The 21,914-nt window shown below is 40.9% G+C and overlaps 1 protein-coding gene across 1 annotated transcript in view; it reads right to left on the bottom strand.

The window, feature by feature from the left end:
- Nucleotides 1-21,914, bottom strand: part of FAT3 (FAT atypical cadherin 3) — a 652,865-nt gene that overhangs the window by 502,964 nt on the left and 127,987 nt on the right. Inside the window, exon 2 of the mRNA XM_055320836.1 lies at nt 4,088-7,396. Within this exon, the coding sequence (XP_055176811.1) occupies nt 4,088-7,379 (3,292 nt within the window). The 5' untranslated portion in view covers nt 7,380-7,396. The remainder of the gene's footprint in view (nt 1-4,087; nt 7,397-21,914) is intronic.

Genomic DNA, 21,914 nt, shown 5'->3' with positions numbered 1-21,914 from the left:
ATAAGACACATGCTTAACAAAGTTACTATGGCAAGCTAGGGTGGCAAAGAGGGGGTCCCAGGAGATTTGGAGTCCACCGCACTCAGTTCCAGTCCCAGCCTGACAACTCCCAGATGCGTGACCCTGAATGAACAAGCCTCGTGAAACCCTACCTTGCTGGATTCCTGTGACATTTAGAAACAGCACCCACAAAGCACCTAGCACAATGCCTGGCACATAATACATACTTGGTAAACGAAAGAGATTTTATAATTAACAGTAATTGACAGCAAAAATATATTCTCAATTATCAATGATGAATGTGCTGAACTAGAAACTGTTTATCCCGATTAAAAGATTTCTTTAGCTTCAGGTAAATAAAATAATGAAATCATTGCTCCAGTTTGCAGCTTACAAAAGAATCTAATAGAAAATCACAGTTTAAAAAAATACAATGTGCTCTTTCTAAACCTTCTGAAACTTCTGAGTAGTCAAGAATATGAATTCCTGTTGTCAAAGAATAAGAATGCATTCTTTGTGAAGGAAAAATGATTAAATTGCATCTTCCAGACTAGTAATTTAAATTGTGATCAAATCCACTGTAGCTGGGGGCCTCCCAGTTAATCCATTTACTGTGAACATTATTAAACATTTATTAAATGCTTTTGCATGGTAAAAAAAAAATTCAAAGGTATGGTTTTGTTCACTGAGTACCCCTCAAAAAAAAAAAAATCAAGAACATAAAACTACTAAATGGATCAACTACTCCCAGCATATGCAGTTTCACAAAACAGGAGCACCACAATTACTGAAGCACAGAAATAGATTTTTGATCCATTGGGAAGACATTCAGAAAACTATCACCACTAATGAATAATAGAAGATTTATTTGGATTGTAAAACTTGACTAGAAAAGAAATGTATCTAAAATATGAGCTCAATTTCCTGCCTTTCAAAAGAATAAGGAAAAGAACTTTACAGAAAAGATATAATCTGGTAGACATTCTCTAAGGAACCCAAGGAAATTCAGGCTGGTGTTTCCAAGCCACATATAGAAGGAATGCTTGGAGAGCTTAAATGAGGATCCCCCAGGGGTCCCTACCCCACACCTAGTGACTCAGAGTCTTTAGGGAAAGGGCCCAGGCTGCTGCATTTGTTAACAAACTCTCCAGCTGATTCATGTGCTCTCCTAAGTTTGAGAACCACTAGACAATGCAAGTCATTAAATAACCTTTGGCAGCTGACTTAAATGTTCTTAAAAGACAAAAACCCACACAAGTTTAGCCCATTCTATGCCAAAAGACCAAATGAAGACAACAGAGTCTGGCCTTGAGATTCAGTAACAGCTGTAGGGCTAAATAGCCATTCATTCTGCCAGCAGGTCAAGCCATGATTTTTAGCACTTGGAGGCAAAGAGCTGACGGATGCTTCCACAGTAACACAAACCCAACAGCACCATGGTGATGGCTTCTCCTGTTGGACATACATTTGCCAAAATTCTCCTCAACCCCAGCAACCTCCTGGCACAAGTCCTGGCAATCATTCCTCATCAGTTTCCTGGGCTTGAAAATTCAAATACATAGAGGGTGCGATGGAAGGAACTACAATGGTTAAGGATATTACTATGTGGAAATTCTAAACTTCATAAAAAATTTCAACATCCAATCCTATAACATATCTATTCCTATAATATAGAAAAACATAGTTTTGCTTTCTAAGAGAAGGTAAAAACGACATTAAAGGGGGTAAAAAGTTACTACCATAGTTTTAAAAAGCCTCTAGGGAAGTAAATCAGAATGCGTGGTGAATGCAAAGAAAGGGTAACCAAGTTAGGACCGAGGAAACGGGCGGGGGTGGGGGGGGTGGGGCATGGTGCTGGTTCTAGAAACATCTATGTCCTCCAGTGGGTGTGTAACCTCACAGAACTCACTTAGCTACGCTAACGTAAAGGAGTTAATGTTTATCAGAAAGAGCATTTTAAGTCACAAAGCAATGTCAAAATGTAAGTAGTGTTATCATCCATGGCAAAATTTATTTTGTATGGTCCAGAATCTAACACAGCAAAGTCAGAGCAGTGAGTGGTTTTGTCTTTTTTTTTTTAAAACAGAAGTCTAGAATTATAAAGGAAGCTGTATCATCAAATGAAACTATACACACATTTTTTCTGAAATCACACCCAAGTTGAGAACAAAATAACACGGTACAAATAAGGAAAATGTAGGCCACTCTCACCAAATTGCTCCTGCTCTTCCCTGCACCAAGCTACACCAACATGAAACTTCCAAATAAAAGTAACTCAACGTGGCTGATGATGCAGTCATCTAGATAGCGGTGGTTAATGATTCCACCAGACACCCTTCTGTTTGACCCACCTTACCCACATCTGCCTGGGTCCCAAGGATAAACTCCTGTCACTGGAGAGCCACAAACAAGAGATTAGGAGGAAAAAGGAAAGGTGACAAATGGCCAGTGCCATCAGTTAATGAACCCAGGGCTGTAAGGACTTTGAAAACTGTTTAACACTTACTGCCTAACATATTGTAGATTAACACCAGATTCAAGTGTATCCAGGAACATGAGGAAGCCCAAAAGTGTCTTCTGACGGGAGACAAAATAGTACACTGCAGTTACTTAGAGCCGAGTTTGAAATGAGGCTCCAAGTTATCTATCTGCTCTCCTTATCAGTTCATGAGTTGATGATTATTAGTTGTACTTCATGGAGCAATTGGAAGTAGTGGTGTCCACCTTAAGTACTCCATGAGGTCATTAGCAGTATAGCAAAGTGTTAGCACAGAGTAGAAACTCAGTAAGATAATTCCCTTCTCATTTTGTATTTCAAAGATGAAAAGATATTCCAGTTGAATGAAAAATGATATATAATAAAATAGAACATGTGGCTAAATCAGAGTCTCATTTTCCTGACATTTATCTTTTCCTTTATTATGGTTACGGAGACCAACTGTACAATTTACACTGGCCATAATTAGAGTCTCTGCATATAAATAAATATTACGGTTTAAATTTGATGGTACATACAGCTTTGTAACTTCTATCCAGTATTCAATACAATTTCTCAAGGACTTTTTCTACCACTGTAATACCACTCTCCCACTACCTGTTTTGATTATCATTATCATTACTGGGAACAAAGCACCCTGTGAGTGTTGCAGAAAATGAGTTAATGTATATAAAGATACCCTGAAAACTGTGAAGACCTAATATTACCATTTACTTGAGAATAGAGAAGACCTAGCCTCAGTCTTGAGATGACTACAATCTATAGAAAACACACAGTGCTAATCAAGAACACACACGCACACACATGCACATGCCCATTTAAAGATAAATAACAACAATAACAGGAAAGAAAAATATGTGAGTGTGTACCTGGATCTATGATGAAAACTAAATAAGTAGGTGGGGGACAGTGAAAATATTGGCGCAATTTTGCCCATATTTTAAAATCTTTCTACGAAACAATCAATTCTTATAAATAAAATAATAAAATCAGGTTTTTATGAGTAAAATCCACAATACACTCCCTCCAGCCTATCATGAAAACATTTGTAGAAGCATACTGCCATATATTCATTGAGTATCTACAGTGCAAATCCCTGTCGTTCAAAGGCCAGATGTGCCTGTGAAACATGAAAGGCCAAGCAATTGCTATAAAGCCACTTCAGCAAAGCTTTACTAGAAAGGGAAAGATTGGTGTATAAGACCCATTTGAAAATCCATTTCACACTTCTAATTTAAAGCCAATTCAAATGTAATTTACTTTATCAGGGCCCTTAATTTAGTGAAGGTCAGAAGTGCAATCAACAGAGGTGACAATTACTTATGCTTATCAAAAGATAACCTGGTAATAGTGCTGAACAAGAAAAAGAGAAAACAGGGCTCCCATGGAAAACCGGAGTTAGAACCACTGTATAAACACGTCTTCTTACAAACCAATGCAATCTGAGATCAAGCTTTCACTTGAGTCATCTATGCACCAAATGCAAACTCACTCGTCCTTCTATTTCAGTGCGAGAAGGTTCCTTTTCTTCCCCAATGTTACAATTCATGACACTTGAACAACACCTCCGGCACAAACTAGTGAACTTACCACTCTCGTCATCTATGTTGAACCTTCCGAGACCACTGCCATCCCTGATGGAGTACTGGATCTCTCCATCCCTGCCAGAGTCCTCATCTTGGGCAGTCACCTGCAGTACACTTGTTCCGATGCGTGAGTTTTCTTTTACGGATCCAACAACAGCAAAGTCTGGGAAATAGGGAGTATGGAGGTTTTCGTTGACATCTACCACCTCCACCTCCACAAAGGAAACAGATGACAGAGAGACTGGTCGCCCTTTGTCTTTGGCCCGGACCGTGAGGTTATAGAACTGCTGCTTTTCATAGTCCAGCTCTTTGCTCAAGCGAATGGCACCACTTGCTTTATCAATTTCAAATCTCCCATTATAGTCATTGACCAAAGAATAGCGCACTTGACCGCCTAGCCCAAGATCTGGATCATGCGTCTCCAGCCAAGCAATGACCGTGCCAACGGGGAGATCTTCAAGAACCTTCACACTATAGCTACTGGGAATGAAAGCTGGGGAACAATCATTGACATCATCCAAAAAAACCTTAAGGGTAACAACTGAAAACAGCTGCTGGCCACTTTCTGCCTTGTCTCTGGCTTCTATTTTTAAAGAGTAGTTTGCTTTAGATTCCCGGTCCAGTTGGTCAGCTACATAAACGATTCCAGTTGAGCTGTTGATAGCAAACTGCTGTGTATCCGTCAAGACTGAGTAAGTCACTTCACCATTAGAACCCAAGTCTTTGTCTCTGGCTTCCACTTGAATAATCTCAGTACCGATACTTGAACTTTCGAGAATGTTAACTGAGTAACTGTCTTGGAGAAAAACTGGGCTGTTGTCATTAGCATCCTCCACATTGATGGTCAGCAACCTCCATGAAGATTTTTGTGGATCACCTAAGTCATAGATGGTGATATTAAGGAGATAGAGGTCCGTGTGCTCTCGGTCCATAGGCAGAAGGACTTTAAGCTGCCCCGTCTCCATATCTATATTAAAGCAACTATCTGTATTCCCATCAGATATTGTAAACAGCACCTTACCATTGAAGCCAGAGTCGGCATCATAAGCTTTGATCTTCAGGATGTTAGCACCAACAGGCAGATTCTCCTTCACAGCCACATCAGAAGGAAATGACTTGTCAAAATGTGGCCCTTGCCTGTTAACTGAATAAAAGTCGAGAAATCCATCTTCCAGGCTCAGTTTCCCGTTTGCTTTTGCCTTAATGAGTAGTTTCTCTGCCAGCTTTTGAGCCACACGAGTTTCTCTGCAACTGAAGCTCTTTGAAGACACCTTCCCATGTAGGACTGAAATGTTAACAGACATGGGGTCCGCAAAATTCTCTCCGTCCGTTGCTGTAATCCTGAGGGCAAAATTACCATTTTTGATGCCGGAATTCATCAGTGACTTTTTAAGCTGTAAAACACCAGAGTCTGGGTTTAAATAAAAGAAACCAAGTTCGTTTCCAGAGATGATTTTGTACTTTACAAGTTCAAGTTCATCAATATCAATTGCTGAGACAGCTGTGATGTGACCCCCAACTGGAAAGTCATATGAAATAACTCCCTGGCAAGCCACTTTCTCAAAGAGAGGGCTGTTGTCATTGACATTTCCTATTCGAATAGTCACATTCACTTCACTTTCATGGCGGTATGGTGAACCCCAGTCGGAGGCTCTTACAATGAACCTGTAAATTTCTGGGGAGGATTCAAAATCCAATTCTTCAGTTGTGCTAATAACACCTGTAAACTGGTTAATGGCAAATGGCAACAAATTCAGACTGGCAATACTGTAGGTGATGTACCCATTTTCTCCTTTATCCTTATCAGAAGCTGAAACCATGAGAACACTTGTGCCCACCGGGACACTTTCATTCACAAAAACATCATAGAGTGGCTGCTGAAATTCTGGGGTGTGGTCATTCGCATCTTCTATGCCAACGGTGACTTGTGCTTTTAAATCTCCTTCCTTGTTTGTCACTCCCAGTTTATAAACTTCCTTCTTAATTGTATTCAGTGGCTGTGCTGTGACAATCAGACCTGACCTAGGATTAATTTTGAAGTACTGTGCATCCTCACCAGGAGATAATTTGTATTCCACATCTAGCGGTTCAGGACTTAATTTTACTATAGCAACTACGACACCAGGAGGGGAAAATTCACTAATGCTCACATCATACATTTCTTTTTCAAATCTAACTGGGACAGTATCTCTTTGGGGGTTGGCAATGTGGACTATCTTTGCTGCTGAAAATTTCTGAGGTGACCCCTTGTCTTTTGCTTGAAGGGTGAGATTGTAGCCGTAAGGAAAGCTCTCCCAGTCGACCCTCTTTCTCTCTTTAATCTTGTACTCATTCATCCACTTGCCTTCCTTAGCCAGGAAGAACTGATCTAAAGGATCTCCAGCCACAATGGAAACAGACTCAATCTCTCCATTGGCACCCTCATCTAGGTCATCGACTGTCACCACTGCATATGTCGGCTCTTTGTCCAGCGAGAAAGGAACGTGAGTGACCACATGGATAGTTGGGGCATGCTCATTTACACGTTCAATGTGAACATAAAGCTTCGCAGTACTGCTCACTCCGTTGTTTCCATAGAGTTTCATCCCCCGGTCCACAGCCAAAATTTCCAGATCGTACCTGTTCTTTTCATCATAATTTAACCGCCCACTTAAAGAGATGACACCACTTGTCGGGTGAACTGAAAAGAGGTCAACTTTGTTTTTAAAGTAATAGTAGAATTCTCCATTGGAGCCGATATCGGCATCTGTTGCTGTCACCTGGGCAACGCTAGTCCTTAAAGGTGTGCTTTCTGCTATTGTCACAGAGTAGGTTGTGGGTGAAAACAAAGGTCGCAGATCATTCATATCTAAAACCTGTATGTTCACTTTGGTCCATGCTTCCAGATCCTCTCCTCTGACCGAACCTTTTACTATCAATAAATAATTGTCCTGAATCTCCCGATTTAATATGGCTGAATTGCCACCTTTAGTTCTTATTCTGAGGAAGCAGAAATCTGCAATGATGACTTCCTCCGCTTTGAAGAAGCCTTCCTCATCTCCAGATACAATTCTGTATTTGACATCCCAGGACAGATCTATCAAGGTGATGCCCATTCTACCCTGGCTGTGGACGTAGGTCCTTGCGGCTGAGTTCTCACACACGGTAGCATTGTACACGGAGTGCGTAAAGTGGAAGCCCAGGGGCCTGGTCCCTGGCAGCCCCTGGGACACTGTGGCCAAAAGCTTGAGAAGCAGGAGGATGAGGCAAGAAGGGGGAGGCCGTGTACCCACACAGTATCCCATAGTTATATCCATCGTATCATACCTCCATCCTGGAAGGGAGGGAGAAAGAGAGAGAAAAGATAAATTAACCCACAGGAAAGCGGGAGAAGGTGTAGGAACTCACGGTGATGAAACGGTGCTTTTTAAAAACTTCATTATAAAATCTTATTACCAAAATATCAATACAAGAAAGAAAAATTACAGACCTCACCAAACTAGATAGCAAGGAGTTCAAAATCATTAGGATTTAACCTCATATTGTTTGGGTCTTTTAAATGACACTTTTAGGGACACCTGAGTGGCTCAGCGGTTGAGTGTCTGCCTTTGGCTCAGGTCCTGATTCCGGGGTCCTGGGATTGAGTCCCACGTTGGGCTCCCAGCAGGGAGACTGCTTCTCCCTCTGCCTGTGTCTCTGACTCTCTCTGTGTCTCTCATGAACAGATAAATAAATATTCTTAAAAGAATAAAATAAAATAAAATCACACTTGTATACTGCTGTTAGAATAGTTCATTGTTACAAGATTTCTTGCATCCTGAAAGTCAATTTAGAAATACGTACTAGAAGCTTTAAAAAAATGCTTCTACCTTTCACTTAGAACTACCTTCTAGGCGATTATCCCGTGGAAGCAATTAGACAAGTGTACATATAAGGTACAGTTTAAAAGACAAAAGAATTGAAAAGACACCAGCTGCTTATCAATAGAGAACCAAATAATTTGTGGTGCATTGGTAAAGTGAAATACTATGCAACCATTAAACATAATTATTTTTATAATGTACATGTGGTAAGATGTAATGCTGAATGGAAAAAAGATCATAAAACAGTATGTGTGGCTATGATTGTATTATTACTTGAACATCTAAAAACACAACTGCAATTTTACATTTTAAAAGGATTAACTGTATTGTGGGATCTGGGGGATTATTTGCATTTTCTAATATTTTCCCATTTAACATTGTTCATCAATGGTTATAGAATTATCTTTAGAACCATGAACTTTTAAAGAAATGCTTATAAGGCATTATCTTTTGTTGTGCTGACTTTAAAACTGATCATGATTTATACAGAATTCAATACCAAGAGAGAGAATAAAGAAAGCATCACGGAACAAAGCAGACCATACAGTCCCTAAGGAGCTGCACAATCTAAGGAAGATCCATGAGTGGACCGTGCTACCCAGAACAAGGGAGGTAAGAAAGATTTTGTGCTAGGAAAATTTAAAGAATTACAAGAGATTTATTTCTTAAAACTAATTTTAAAAGTTGCTTCCAATTAGGTTCATCAGTCACTATTAAATTTTCATAGTCACTAAAACTCTATGACTACATAGATGAAGAGATAAAAACACTTCCTATTTTTACTAATAAAATCTGTGGTTATTTAAAATAGATGGTGGACAAAGCGCTCCTTAACAAGGAATGGCTAAGTCTATTTACACACTCTGAGAGCTCAGATTTTTAAAATCCCCCAATTTAGTAATTCTTTCACCAAGACAGCTGCTGCAGGACATTCACATTCCCCAGAATGTGAGGATAAGAGGCGATGGGAAATGAATCCTTTTGCACACTCTGACTTAGGCACTGTGTCAGGCATTTCCCCATTGTTATATGTAATCCGAATTACAACCTCAGGCGACAGGTTCAGTTTTACCCAACTATATGTCAGAAAACTGGAAGTTAGAGAAGTTAACCTAGGTGGTGGCAGCAGTGACCCAACCAACGATTTCCAGCTCGTAAGTAACAGAGCAGGATCCCAAACCCTGGCATGCTTTCCCCCATCAAACCATCACTGTCTCTAAATTATCTATAACCAAGAATTCAGGCCCCCGAGAAGCACATATGACACAATTTAATTCTGTTGAACTTGTCACCATTTATCATTGATGGAAAAGCATAAAACCCACCTAGCTCCTCCATGTGGTTATCTTCTTTCAGGTTTTAAACCAGTTCCAATTACTGGCTATCAGCTGAAAAACCTCCTCCAAAAGTTTAGCATCTTAAAATACTATCAATTGTTTTTGCCATTTATAAAACACTCTCATACCCACAGTTGGCAAGGCACATGTCAGTAGATGAGAATATACAACTTCATTTTCCTAGTAGCAGAGTATGAATTAGAACCCAAGCCTCTCCACACCCCACAAGGCTTTCTCATGTCTTTTTTCCAACTCTGCCTTACAGAAGACTCTAAAGCCAATTTCTGGGCATGCATTCGCTTGGTTCCAACTGAGAATGAAATATGCCTTTCTGCTGTCATCTGTTGAAGCAACTTAGGGAACCGTGTAACAAGTAGAAAGAGTACAGTTTAATATAGGGATTTCTTAAGCAGAATAGACAGTACAAATGAAAAGAAGAAAGAGGAGATAAGTTTTTATAAAAGGAAAGAAGTTAATTTCACATGCTATTGCTTTGGCTGTCTGTCCTTAGGAAGTGGCTCGCACGCTAAGTGTGCGAAGCAATAACTTGGATGTGGTGGGCTCAAATCTCCTGCCCAGGAGAAGGAAGAGCCCCACGGGACCAGGGCAGTTAGAGCTGCCTCTTCGAGGAGCACACTTGGCTAACACGCAGGAGTAAGACAACCTCTTGAGGGAGCACAGATATAAACCAGCAGAAGCTTCATTAATACCTCATATAACTCAATAGACTCTTTTATTTCATCATTGGAGAATGCTGCAAAGTAGAGGTATTTTTCGGTTCACTATGAACATAATGGAATGTGACAATGCTCTTATAGGGAATGACCAAAGGCCATGTATAGTCTCTCAAAGTAGAAAACTGGGGTTACTCCCAGCATCTCCAGGGAAATACAGGTTCTACCTCATTTCCCACTGGCTCTTCTATGCCAAAGGCATAGCCTACAAGCACGGTTTTGCTGATACACTGCCCATGGAGTCTGGACTCCGTAGTCTTTGGGGAAGGAAACAGCCCTGATGGTAAATTCAGTTCAGATGAACTTTTCTTAGTCCATCTCCCATCCCCATTTTAAAGCCTGACTGCAGAGAGGAGCTGCATCTGTGCATCAATCCATTAATAGCACCCAGTACCACACATACCATGCAGGAGGCACACAGTATATCAAGATACTAATGTAACCTAACCAGAAGCCCAGTGGCCTTTAAATGCTCAATTTCCAAACCTCAGAAAATACACACATCTCACTCCAGGAAACAGAACCAAGACATTATATGAACTCAAAGAAGCCTTAAAGATCATCTGGTTTGATTTCCTGAGTTTATAGATGAGGACATTGAGACCCATAAAGATAAAGAGACTCACTAATACCAGGTCTCGGGACTCCCAGAGTCAGAGCTGATACCAAATGGAAACGTGTGTCAGCTGAATTAGTTTTTCTCTGAGTTATGTAACAATTTTAGGGCTGTGGTTTATCATCACTTTGCAGGGATCTTTGTCTTCTGACACCTTGTTAATCCCCAAGTGCTACTGCCTCCTCTAAGTAGTTAACTGTAAACAAACATTTAAGTGCCCTGGGGGATAGTTACTTCTACAAACCCTTCCAGTGAATCCTTCAAAGCACAGAATGCTGTCATTTTATGAAAAAACAAAAACAGCATTCAATTGAACTATTTGAAAGTTGGTACTTTTCCAGACCAAGTTTTTCTTTCAGCAAGATACACTGCTGCAATTTTTGTAAAAAAAAAATAAATAAATGAACTTTTTTATTCTTATAAACCATAATCTTATTCTCTGAAAACAGAATTTTTTTCTTATAAAATAGGATCAGTGGTCGTACATGCAAGTAGAAAGCACCACAAACTACACCAAAATGGAATAGTATTATTGTGTACAGAAATCTGGATTTAACACCAAAAATCTGAGCAGGACTAAGCTTGTCAGCTTCAGTTATTGAGACCAAAATATGTCATCAGGTTTCAGCATCTTTATTTTGGAAAGAAGAGAAAAGTCCTATCTGGCACCAATTAATTGAAAAACCTATAGTTTTCTCCATTGATGTAGAAAATAAATGAGTGCTAAAAGTGAGGAATTCTGTAAAATTCTGCAAAGTAAACACTAGAATAAGATTTTGGCTTCTTTTTTTTAGCACGCTAAGACAACTGTTAAGCTGTTTTTAAAAAAAGTATGCTTTTCCACACTGAAGCCAAACTATTTGTGAAGCCAATATGATAGTTATAGTATTTTAGATGCTCTGTACATTGATTTATTCTATTGCTTCTGGATTATTTTAAACAAACCACTTAGTTCCCAACCTTAGAGCCTATTTTCTACGACTTAGTAACATAATCAATATTTTTTGATATAATCTCCAAAGAAATCATCAAGCCATCATTCTTGGAGACATTTATTTTTCAGAGCAGTTAGATGTGCCTCCCCCATCCTGCCCTGTGAGCTCTGAGAGAGTGGATCTTAGCTTGAGACTCAGAAGAGCATGCAGATTTTTCTTTCCAGGGATGAATAAATATAGGTGACCTCAGGGGCAGCTCACAGCTCTTGCAAAGGCCACCTCTCTGGGAGCGCCTGGACTCAAAAGAGTGCCTCTGTTTGCTTGGGTAACCTGGGGAAGCTGTTTTCTGCCATCACTAAACTGGCCTTCTTAAATCACTGGGATTTCTGAACACTAGAAAAGGCATCTTACAAGAACATTCTATTTTCACTCCATCTCTTCTTATCTTGTATATTTTGAAAGGGTCTTACTGGCAGACAGAGATGGTGCTTGGGAAATGTGCTATAATAGGCTGTGAAACGAAGAACAAAGTCATTCTCTGAAAGGCCTCCCCTTCTCTGGCATCCTTAATGAAGATGACTTGTGTTAGAAGCTGTGCAAGGCAACTGAGTCAGAAACACACACACGAGATGTATGCGCAGTGATTCCAGGACATGTGCTCTGCACCTGACTGCCTGGGTTTGAATCCCAGCTCCACAATTCCCTAGCTGTGTTATACTGGGAAAGTTATTCAACCTCTCTCTGCCTCCATGTTCTCTCCTCTCAAATGGGAATGATAGTGCCAACCAAGGAAGATTTGATGTAATAAATATTAAGCATCTAAAACAGTAGCACGTCACACGCTAAGTATACGATTGTTAGCTACTAATATCATTTAAAAAGGCAGTTTTTAGAGAAGACAAAATCAGCAAGTCACAAGATAGGGATGTGTTTTACGATCTCCTCTGATACTTCTTTTTCTAATAGAAAAAGGTACATCAAAGGTAAAGGAAAAGATGTCTTATCTTTACTGGAAGCAAAGATGTTTATTACAGTAGACCCAAAGGTCAGAGAAACCAGACTTGAACCCAGGCTTTGTCGCTTATTGGCTGGGTGACATTGGGATAATACTTAAACCTTTTTAAGTCTCAGCTTAGGGATTATAAGAGCTCCCACTGTCATGTAACAGGCTTACAAGTGTGTCTGGGACACGGTAAACATTCCACAAATATTAACTGACATTACAGTTATTAAGGCATTCAGAAGAAGGGATACAAGATGGAAAACAAAAGAAAACTGGGCTAAGGATAAAAGGTTAAGAGGTAGACCATCCCTGGGTATTCTAGCCCTAATACAGAAGCCATCCTTTCACAGACCCCAGACGCCCACCTTGGATTGGGGTCAGTGTGAGAGAAGGTATGTGCTTAATGGCATGGGTCGAGGGCTGTTGTCACAGCTCTGTAGCCTAGTCCAATGTCTGCATGTATACTTTACAACTCAGGAAACTATAGCTTCATTAGGGAGCTGCTCCTCAGACCTGGCATTTAATTCCTGAGGAGTTCTAGCAGGATTTCTCCTTGCTGTGATGAGTCCCAGAACAGCCAGATACTGCTAAGCCCCATCTTCCAGAGCAGCCTATTCTGATACTGCTCAAATTACCATCCTCATGGCACTACTTTATGTTCTGGGTCCTTGCTCCTGAAATCAGTTATAGACTGTCTGTATGACACATTTGGGAATAAAGTTTTACTCTCTGGCTGTCGCTAATGGCTGCCTGAAGAGAAGAAAAAAATGTTTACTCTGTAGTTTTCTTAATACAAACCATTGTAGCTAGAGAGTGCAGAGGATAATAAACTAGGCATTCAGGTCACAAATAATTCATGCCATGCCATTATTCAGATTATATCATGATATACTGAACCTGGACCATGTAAACACACTGAGTTTTACAGTCGAAAGGATCATAAAATTGTCTAGTCCAACACCCTAGTTTTAAAGTGGAGGGAGCACATCGGGAAAGGTTAAGTGATTTGGACAGGGTCACGCAGCTTGCCGGTAAAAAAGCTAAAATTGGAGCTAAGGTCTCTCCTGTCAATGTGACTCACTGCTACTGCCTCCTTTAAGAATACAGGTCTCTACTTGTTCATCTCTAGAAATTGCACTCACCTTCTTAGATTTAACTAAACCAGTACCTACTCTATGATTCCATCCCAGAGATTCTCGATTCTCATTCAAAGGTGAGCTCCAGTTCTTGTCTTTCTTTCTTTCTTTCTTTCTTTCTTTCTTTCTTTCTTTCTTTCTTTCTTTCTTTTTCTTTTTAAGATTTTTATTTCTTTGAGAGAGAGAGAGAGAGAATGTGAGCCAGGGAGGAGCCGAGAGAGGAGAGAATCTCAAGCAGACTCTGCACCGACTGCAGAGCCCCACGCGGGGCTCTATCTCAAGACTCTGAGATCATGAACTGAGCCAAAATCGAGTCAGTGGCTCAACCAAATGAGGTACCCAGGCACCCCCAAAGTGACCTCCAGTTCTAAAGCTGTGATGCTTAAGCTTTATTGAATACCAGAATCATGGTAGGGCTAAGCTGCACCTCAGAGTTTCTGGATCACTAGGTGGAGAATTTATAATTCTAGCAAGTCCCCAGGAGATGCAGGGCCTGGCACAACCATACTCTGAAAACTAGTGCTCTGAACTTGTCTATATTTTATCTGTATGTACCTCTCAGATAGCACATTCTTCCTTGTATTAAAGTTACTTATGTGTGTTTTTAAATTACACACTGGACAATAATCTCCCTTCTTTCTTCTTCTTATAGTTTTTATCTAACAAAGTGCTTGGAAAGGGCAAACATTTGATGAATGTTTATGGAATAAAATTGGTCTGGTCAGCATACACTGTAACTCTACAACATGCTCCAGGGAGAAGATCTAAATGAATCATCAGACAAATCAGGAATGACGATTATAAAACTTACAGACCCTGGGTAAATAGCTAGTCCAGCATTTCCCAAACTGTGTCCGATGACACATCACGTTATGACACATGAATAGGTGTGCAACTATTTTAGGAAATGCAGGTTGAACAAAGGTGAACAGATTTGTTAATTTAGAACTTCTTGCAGTCTTCTGTATGCACCAAAAATAACGTTCCCCCTCTCTCATCCTTAGTCATCTCTAATAATTTATCCCACTTTGCTGTCTCCTTGTGAAAGCACAGTATCTGTTGTTTATCTCCACTGGCAAAAATAAAGTTCCCTGACACACGGTCAGAATTCAGTGAATACCTGTTGCACACACAAATATACTACACAAACTGTGATTCTAAGCACAGTTCCTAAAATCTATTTTATCATTAATTTACTCCCCATCCCCCATGCCCCCACAACAGGCACCTACAGGAGAAGAAAGGGTATTTTCTAGAATACAATTGGGGAGACATTGATTGAATCCAAGCTAGACACTGTGGCCCAGACAGGTCCAACAGCTGCCTGGAAAGCTTCAGAGGTGGGATGTAATCCCAGGATTCTTCAAATGAGTTCATTATTCTTCCTACACCATATCACTGGGTATGGCTTCCCATTTCAACTCAGCTGGGAGTTATCCTTGAAGAAATGGCTTCAATACTTTTTATATAAACACATCTCCATGTTCCAACTTAAGAATGAGACAACTGTTCCATAGTTGGCTACGCTCTTCTCTTTTCTCATTAAAAAGAAAAACAAACAGGGGCGCCTGGCTTAGTCAGTGAAGTGCACAACTCTTGATCTTGGGGTCAGTTAAGTTACAGATAACTTAAAAATAAAATCTTGGGCAGCCTGGGTGGCTCAGCGGTTTGGTGCCACCTTTGGCCCAGGGCCTGATCCTGGAGACCCAGGATCGAGTCCCATGTTGGGCTCCCTGCATGGAGCCTGCTTCTCCCTCTGCCTGTGTCTCTGCCTCTGTGTGTGTGTGTGTCTCTCATGAGTAAATAAATAAAATCTTTAAAAAATAAATAAATAAGATCTTTAAAAAAGAACAGAATTTTCAAAGACTATAAATGGCAAAGACTGGCTCGAGGGGAAGAACTTTATTAATGCTAAGTAATCATCCACATAGTCTCATAGTTTTTGTTATCTATTTTCACTAAAGTTAATGGTATAAAGCAGTTTGCCAAATCCAAAGTATCCTTGAGATGCAAAACCTAAAATCAAGTTCATATTTCACTCCTCCCTGGAAAATCCTACTTCTCTGCTTGAGCCCCACGTCTAAGCAGAGCTTTATAAGCAAAAAAAGTATTTCATCGACAAGAATATGATTATCACCCTCTGCCAGTCTACACAAGGACAAAAATCCCAAACCAAAGCCTCCAGTTGGTTCTGCCAACCAGCCAAGCAGACCGTTATCCAAACCCAATCTTTTTGTTTACTGTAATATACGGTTAATTCTCATTTTTTTTCCAGTGGTGCAAATCTTTCTTATTGTCTAAAAGTGTCTCTCAGGAGAGAAGTCAATCAGCATGAAGCAAGTGTAATTCAAGGTGGCTCTGAGAAAAATGGAAGATTCAGCCACACAGTGGCAGTGTTATGAATACCCTCCTTTATTTTCTCCCCAGGTGCTAGAAATATTTCCATACAACACTGGTTAATGTCAAGTATCATTTCATCAGTAAATGCTTCAAATTCAGGGGTAATTCAACCAGAGGCTATCAGGAGGAAAGATTATCATGTTGTTCAAGCCTTTTAAAAAATCATTTCTCCCTCTGGAGAAAGAAATTCGTCACAGAGTAAAAGAAAAAAAATGTATGAAGAGGATATAATTTGCTCCTATGCTTGGCTGTCTAAGAAAATGTTCCAGAAAAATGCATGATTTCAATTTTTCTCTGGTGGGTCTTGCTGACAGAAACCAAAGGGTAAATACATTAGTATTCACTTATACTAAAGATTTCTTTAAAAAAGAAGAATAGCAAGGGGAAAAAAAACCCAATATTTTCCAAATAACAGCATTTACTATGGAATAACCGCCTGAGAGAGAAAAGAACCCAGTTTCAAATGGAACAATGTCTTTAAACAGTGTTCATTCCAAGGGTTAGGGAGACAGAATGCAGGTGAGGGAAAAAGCTGCCCTCTGCTTGCTATATTCTGAAACAATCCACATTCACTACCATGCTAAGTCCCTGCGGTCCGTCCACTTTCCAAAAGTTAACATCCTTTTCACCATCCCAATGGCCATTGTCCTTTAAAAGTGATTTTCCTTCAAGGAAAAGTATATAGTAAAATCAGGAATCAGGAAAGCAGAAGGAGGCGGAGCTTCCCTCAGCACATCCTTTTCCTGCCATGGTGAGTGGTGGTAATGTCAGGGCAAGACGGAAGAAGTCAATACATCTGTGAAAGGGCTGTGGTGGGAGGTGATGGACCTGGAGCCCCAATCTAACAGGGGAAAGGAAGTATCAGGTTCCCCTTTTCCAAAAGATCTGAACTGCCAAAGGAAGATGTGATAAATGACAGAACATCCTCAAGACTGCGAATGACTTTTGGGAGAATATAATTCAATTCCAAACGTCTCCAAGGGTACACACGGGATCAGGCCTTACTCTGGACCAAGCAGACCACAAGCTCCAGACGGCAGTTCCAGAAACGTAGGTGTGTTTGGCTAAATGTTTCCCCAGAAGGGAAAGCAGCAGCACCAAGTCATACTGTTCACAATATAGAACCACAAAATGAATCTAATGAGAAAAGAGATACACGCTCAACATGGTACAACAGGCTAATGCTAATATGTCACCTCCCGGAGGCTGGGGAATGGCAGATAAGACTGGGGGACAAAGAATACAAGGAATATGTGTGCAAGAAATAAGGAAACAATATATCAGGAAATTGGTGAGAATTGAAAAAAAAAGTATCTCAAGACAGCAATCCTGATAAACTCAAAGAGGAGAAGAGATAGCAAAACAGCTTGACATATGAAAGAGGAACACGCTAGGGAGAGAGGTAGAAATTACATTATAGGAAGAGGCAAGTCAGGGATGCCTGGGTGGCACAGTGGTTGAGCGTCTGCCTTCCACTCAGGGCGTGATCCTGGGTTCCTGGGATCGAGACCCACACCAGGCTCCCTGCATGGAGCCTGCTTCTCCTTCTGCCTAGTCTCTGCCTCTCTCTGTGTGTCTCTCATGAATAAATAAAGTCTTAAAAAAAAAAAAGGAAGAAGCAAAGAAGATTATTTGGGACTAGGAAACAATAAGCGTTGCCAGGATTTTAAAGACCTCACATGAGGGTCAGGAAATGCTGTCTGGAAGTTTGCTGACAGTCCAGAAATCTTGTCAGTCACGTCTCCTCACATTGCCATTGCTGACAACTGTGTCTTAGCAAACAAGGCAAAAATGCAAATCTGGCTCCTTCAGCTCTCCCACACTCCCCATTAAGCCTATTTATTATTGACTGATGGGTTTATGCCGACGTGGCCTGTATTAGTACCCCGTGCTAATGAGACCAGGGTCACAGGTTCAATCCCACAGGGGGCTACACACAGGTCTACGCCTGAGAACAGGTCAACAAGAAAAGGTGAGCATCAACTACTCTCCATCTCGACTACAAAGTCAAAACTACAGAATCAGGCATCGGTGGAGTCCCGATGTTCACTTAAGAAAACATATCTCTTTAGAGGGGCAAGACATCTGGAGACATTTCTGAGGATACAGAATGAAGGAGTGATCAAAGGACCTCTGAGAACCTGGTTAGCAATTCTCAGCATAACCAATCTGAGCCCTACTACTGGATCCAGGACAGGCTGATTCTCCCAAAGCAGCCATAAATGGATTAAGTGAGAGGTCACTCAGTGCATCATAGCTGGCCTGACAAGAGCTGTGCCTTCCAGAGGTGCTGCCACACAGAAAAGGCAAAGGCCGAGGGCAAAGCCTATCTGTGGAGAATACCTGCTAAGCTCACACAGACAAGGCTGATCACGTGAGCTCCGCCTATGAGATACTGAAGTACTTTCTGCGTCTCTGTGAATACTACTACACACTGCAATTTTGAAAGAATTAGGAGCCAGTGTGGTGGGTGTGCCTAATGAGGTGGCTTCCTGAGATACTCCCTCACCCCCCTTCCTGGAATCCTGATACTGTTTTTGAAACTGAAAGCCAGACATGAGAAACACAGTCAAATGTACTAGGTTCAAAAAGAAAATTAATATATAAGAACCCAGTGAGATCAGCTCCAGGGCTTTTTGGGGGTGGAGTAAATCAAAGTTCATGGCCAATGGGGAAAAGGAAGGTGTCTCCAAGGTCTAGGCACTGGTTGCCTGTGAAGAGATGACAGTAACCCTATAGCATCAAGCTCTTGGCCAGCCTTATACATCACTCTTGCACCTCCATAGCATTCTACTACAACCACCCAGTCACATACTTAAAGCCTGAGCATCTCCTACCCCTCCTGGCTCACTGCAACATCTTCCCTGGCTTTCAGGATTGCAAAGACCAAAACTGTCAACATGCTTGAGAAGGGTCTGACGAATTTGGCCCTGACTTCTTCCCTATCATCTCTAACCACTCAGCTTTCCAGTCACACTGGCCTTTGTTCGGTTCCTGATAGACCACCTCCCGCCCCAGCCTCAGGTGGTTTTTTCATGTTGTTACACCTGAGTTCTGCTCTCTTCCCATTCTTGGTTTCCCATCATGGAAACAACATGCACGTGGTCAGTAACCCCAATTTCTATATCCTTATACCCCTATCCCTATATCCTAAGGGAACATTTCTCTGGTGCTCAAGGTGAGCTGTGGCCTCTTGTTAGATGTCCTTATGGCACCCAGGACCTTTCCTTCATACCCTTTTACCACTAAATTATATTTTAGCAAGACTATTTCATTACTATCTGCTATCCCAATTTGACTGTAAACTATCTGAAGGAAGGAATTATCTCCGATGGTCACCATCATTCCACACCTGCTTGGCACATAGTAAGTGCTCAAGAAGTATTTGCTGCTGGATGCACTATAAATGTCTTATGAAACCCCAAGAAAATGTAGAATTAAAGCAGTGATTCCCAACTGTCCTCAACAGAGGACATATGGCAAGGTCTGCAGATAATTCTGTGTTATCACAATAAGGAGAGGGTGGCTACTGGCATCCAGAGGGTACAAGCTGGTAGGATGCTGGTAAACATCATACAAGGCACAAGACAGCCTCCCAAGCAAAGACTTATCTAGTCTAAAAGATTGATAGTGATGAGGTGGCACCTAGATTACAGGAATTAGAGCAATTACTTTGAGAAGGGTAGGCCAAGTATATAAAAAGAAATGACTCCCAAGGAGCATGGTTCACAGCAGAGACACAACACAGAGTTCCTCTGCTGCCACTGAGATGGTCCCCAGATAACCAGATAAGCCCCAGGGAGATCAGCTGTGGGTATCTGGTGCTAAGAATTGGGCTCCCCTCTGCTAGGGCTGGGATGGCTCCTGTCCCCACAATATGAATCTGGCTGCATTCTGAGCTCCTGATCCACAAAACAGAATGAAGAAACCTTCACCTTTCAGTGGTAGAGCCATGTGACCTGATTTCTCCAAGAAGTATTCACGTGTGGCAAGGCAATCAGTCACCCTGACAGCCAGAATCCCTGCTTGCTCCCAAGGACTAATGTTCTTCACTTTTCTACCACCCTGACTTGGATCTCACTCTTTACGGAAGCATTTATTCTGCCAACAAAATCAAGACCCTGCAAGATTGATCTTTACAGGTCAATAGAGGGCCACCTCTCTAGAGGTTTACATAATTTTCTCTGCTTGGCTACTAAGACCACAGCCTCCCAAGTATTCAAACAGCCTCACCTTTCCATGCATGGCTCTGGGGGAATCATCTGTAACATGGTGTACAAGACAGGCCTATCATACCCTACCGTGGATCGAGAGACCAAGCACAACTCCCACAGTTTTGCAAGCTACAAGAACCTAAACAGATATTTAAACGCCTCTTAATATCAACAGCTGCTGGAAAGTATGTGTGATTTTTACTTCAACAAGCCTTAAACCAAATCCTCTCATTCCACGTAAACAGTTTTCTCTAGTCCACCCCTGAGTATATGTAGTTAAGAACCAAGTATACTTTGCCACTAATTATGTATTACAAATAAATAGTTTACACAGCATATGTAAACTGTGAAAGGGGGAAGCAGCCATTCTGAGCATCCACAGCAGATGTTTAGGGACAGCTGTACAGGGAAGCTGACAAGAATGTAGATGAAATTTATTTTAAAGTCCCACAAGGGTGAAAGAAGGTTTGTTTAACCTTTACCAAACCATTCCACCTAAGGGGTTCAGATCTGCATTTTCCTTCAAGAACAGATTTCTATTGCTGTGTTTAACATGCTTCTCCCACATCCTTTTTTTTAACTAAAGAAAGAGGCCCTAGTGGTTTGACCATTACGAGCAAATGTCATTTCACCATTTCTAATGTCAGCACAGAAGTTTGCTTTTCAGTGTCCATGTGCTATTAGTAAATGCTAACAGACAAAAATAAACATTATTCACAAAGAATTTAGCAACAGAAAAGTCTGTATACCAAGCACTTTGAGTTCTGAGCTTGAAGAATCCACTAGGCTACACTACTGTTTTCAAGAAGTTCTATCTTCCACATCAAAAAGAAAACTCTGGTGGACATATGGGTGGCTCACTCTGACCTGCCTTCAGGTCAGATCATGATTCCAGGGTCCTGGGATCCAGCCCCAAGTTTGCAAGACAGGCTTTCTGTTCAGGAGGGAGTCTGCTTCTCCCTCTCCCTCTGCCCTTCCCCTTGTTCATAGTGTCTCTCTCCCCTTTGCTTTCTCTTGCTTAAATAAATAAATAAATAAATAAATAAATAAATAAATAAATAAATTAGAAAGATGCTAGTTCTTGGCCTGACAAGAGTAGCAATACCATCCTTCCATTTCTTCTGTGTTTTTAGGCGAAAGAACAGATGATATATTAGATAAAATATCCCTAACCAGAATTTTAGGCATTGACCTACCCTTTGCCTCCTATGTAATTTGCAAGGTCAAATATAGTCATTCAATAAATACTTGTTGAATTGGGAAATAGAAATAATAGGCAATGCAGAATGAGTGCTCACCCCATTGCCAGATCTTGTGCATTGCTATTATCTCAGCTTACTTGAAGGTCAGTGTTTCCAGAGTTAGGGATATTAAGACCAAGGAATTTCAGAAGTAGTTCAGCAGCCTTGCCATGAAGGGTGGAACTATGGTGCTCAGAACTCAGGATGCATCCCACGGGCTGTTAGTAGGGCCAGGATGAGAACACAAGCTCCATATCAAAAGCAACAGTTGTAATACTATTATATTTTAAAATAAGTTTCTGGAAGTATACAGAGAATGCTTATTTACCATACTCTCATAGACTCATAGATGAAAGCCATAGAGTGTATGACC

Source organism: Nyctereutes procyonoides, unplaced genomic scaffold (assembly GCF_905146905.1).
Source record: "Nyctereutes procyonoides isolate TBG_1078 unplaced genomic scaffold, NYPRO_anot_genome, whole genome shotgun sequence".
Lineage (NCBI taxonomy): Eukaryota > Metazoa > Chordata > Mammalia > Carnivora > Canidae > Nyctereutes > Nyctereutes procyonoides.
Note: the sequence above shows the minus strand (reverse complement) of the source record. Positions and strands in the feature narration are given on the sequence as shown.